Below are 2643 nucleotides of genomic sequence, written 5' to 3' on the forward strand. Positions count from 1 at the left end.
CTCTTTTTTGTCTCCTTGTTTCCTCTCATTTTTCTCCTTGTTTCCTCTCATTTGTCTCCTTGTTTCCTCTCATTTGTCTCCTTGTTTCCTCTCTTTTGTCTCCTTGTTTCCTCTTATTTGTCTCCTTGTTTCCGTAATCTGTCGTTGAATACTGTCCGTAACTTGTTTGTTGTTGACCATCATCGCATTCAACTTCCATTTGTCCACATCCGATTCAAAACTCTATGTCTTTTGTACTACCAATTAGCTTGTTGTTGAGACTGCGAACTCCATTTGACTGTTCATTGTGAAACTTATAGGCAATATGTTCACAACCAGATATTCTAGTTGCTGTAGGGATAATTTCGTTCTTAATGTACAGTCTCTTTTCATAAAAATGCTTTATTTTCCCCGTGACCGATTTTACCTCGCTTATATTTTCGTTGGTTTCACTAAGTTTGTTTTCTCTAGATAAGAATTCCTGTCTCGATCTTTTGATTCTTCAATTATTGCTTCCGTAAGAGGTATTCACTTCTTCTTCTTATTTTTGTAACCATGTCCTCTCCGAGGGACTCCAAAACTCGTTTATACTTTTGGGCTTTCGCCTGTGTTTGTTGAGCATTGCTACGGTGTCTTTGGACGATTGTACCTCTTCTTTTGTTTTTCCCCGTTTCCCTTTTCAGTGTGTGCAAATCATTCCTGAGTGCTTTTATCTGTTCCTTGTTCCTTCTATGTTCTTCCTTTATTATGTGCACATCACCTTCGTTCGATCAATATTTCTTTTAGTTTATTATTCATTTCATACAAAATTTACTATTTAAGGATATACTATGACTATTTTGGGGGGTTGAAATGCATATAAAAAAACGATGTGCACTTTTGTACATACATTTAACTGCATGGATGATGTATGCACACAGTTATTTTCGGTATTTCGACGTAAAATGGGGAAAATAATCATGGCTTGCCTTAAATAGTTAATAAATAAAGAAGATTTTGCTTGAACTAGAAAATAAAATTCAGTAAAATACTATGGAAACGACTTTAAACTAACCGCGGCCTGACATCATCTCATTGGCCAGTGTAAGATAGATTCTATTGATATTGCGTGGCTTTCCGTCATGGAAAACTATGTATTACATGACAAGCTATTTACTAATCTTACCCCTTGGCAGGCTGAGATTTATCTGTCTTATGCCCAAAATGTTGAGCACACTCAGTTAGTCCAGTGATATTAAGCAAGTACATTTAGCCAGTTATATTGATTTATGGTCACAATAGCGTACGTTAGACCATTAACAAGTTATTGCAACGGAACTCATAATATAATGTATGTATCTATTTTGCAATCTTGCTATGCATCGTTACATTTATACAATATCATTCATTTCCCCTCAAACGTAACAGTATGTATATATATATCTTTATAATAACGATTGAATTTGTTATTCAAGTTCGCTTCTCAGAGATTTAAATAATATGTTTTTAAAGTCCTTCATGTCAAGTTGTTTTGCATGTATAATTAATGTCTATACATGTAGGTGTTGTATTACTGTTGTGTCTTAGAATACAACTGACTGAGCCTGTTGCATCACCGCTGGTAGCTGTTGCATTAACTTAACTATACAGTAGCTAACCTTACATTGTATTACAGTGGCTGTCACGAGAGAGATAATGTATTGACTGTTTAGTAACTATTATCTTTAACAATAACTATTAAAATATTTAAAACATTCTAAAATAATCATTTATGAACGCAGAAACGGTGACGCTATTATATTAATAAAGGAAAAGACGTACATGTATGTATAGCAAGGCGTCGTTTGCGGGCTGTACTGACCCGGGCAGTAATTAATACACCGACATATTTCAAGCGTCTTGCTGACGTAGGTCTTCCAGGAAATTTTTCGATGGAGATAATTTCGACCAAAGAATCAACTGTGTTGAGTATCTATAAGCCAACATCTGTGCTGACTTTATTGACGTTGGTTGTACTGCAGATAAAACATGTAGGAGGAGATCATTTAGTGTTAGCTCAAGCGGTAAGTATCATACTTATACAATTGTAACAGGAGAGGAAAAATGCACGGCCACACCACGGTTCGAACCCGGGACCCTCCGAACTCTAGACGGACGTTCTACCAATTGGGCTATCTAGTCGCCGATGATCGACCCAGTCCAGTTCCGCTACACAATTATTGGAATGTATAGAGGATAAAACCAGGTCGGGGAAAACCACCAACTTACGTATAAATACGCAAACTCGCCTATTATACGCGTACGGATATGGATTTGTTACTAAAAATAGCCAAAATCACTTTAAGCTTAACTTTTTCCAAATTGTTTGTTCAAGTCGCATTTATTTTGTCATGAAATATCATACAAATGCAAAAATAAACTTTATTTGCATGTGGGAAAATACCAAAACTAGATGCAATAGTGGCGATTTGGCGTCTCTCAAATCTTTTAATTATCTCCTTACGTCCCTGGTCAGATTTCTGACCCCTGGCTAGTTCACTGTGATTACAGTTCAGTCCCCCCCGTCCGATTGGTCAGTCCCTATGAGCTAGTGGTCACTTCGGCTCCGCTCCCAGCTGGTATTTAGGTGTTGGCGCCAAACTGTCCATTCTTTCTTTCGACACATTCGAGTCTTGTCACAATTTA

General features: G+C 37.0%; 1 protein-coding gene across 1 annotated transcript in view; it reads left to right on the plus strand.

Annotated features, from left to right (window-relative positions):
- Positions 1–1864: 1864 nt before the first annotated feature.
- The window catches only part of LOC110459645 (prostatic acid phosphatase-like), a 25983-nt gene continuing 25204 nt past the window's right edge, over positions 1865–2643 (plus strand). The window contains exon 1 of the mRNA XM_021511996.1: positions 1865–2021. Within this exon, the coding sequence (XP_021367671.1) occupies positions 1890–2021 (132 nt within the window). The 5' untranslated portion in view covers positions 1865–1889. The remainder of the gene's footprint in view (positions 2022–2643) is intronic.

This window comes from Mizuhopecten yessoensis, unplaced genomic scaffold (genome assembly GCF_002113885.1).
Source record: "Mizuhopecten yessoensis strain PY_sf001 unplaced genomic scaffold, ASM211388v2 scaffold1313, whole genome shotgun sequence".
Lineage (NCBI taxonomy): Eukaryota > Metazoa > Mollusca > Bivalvia > Pectinida > Pectinidae > Mizuhopecten > Mizuhopecten yessoensis.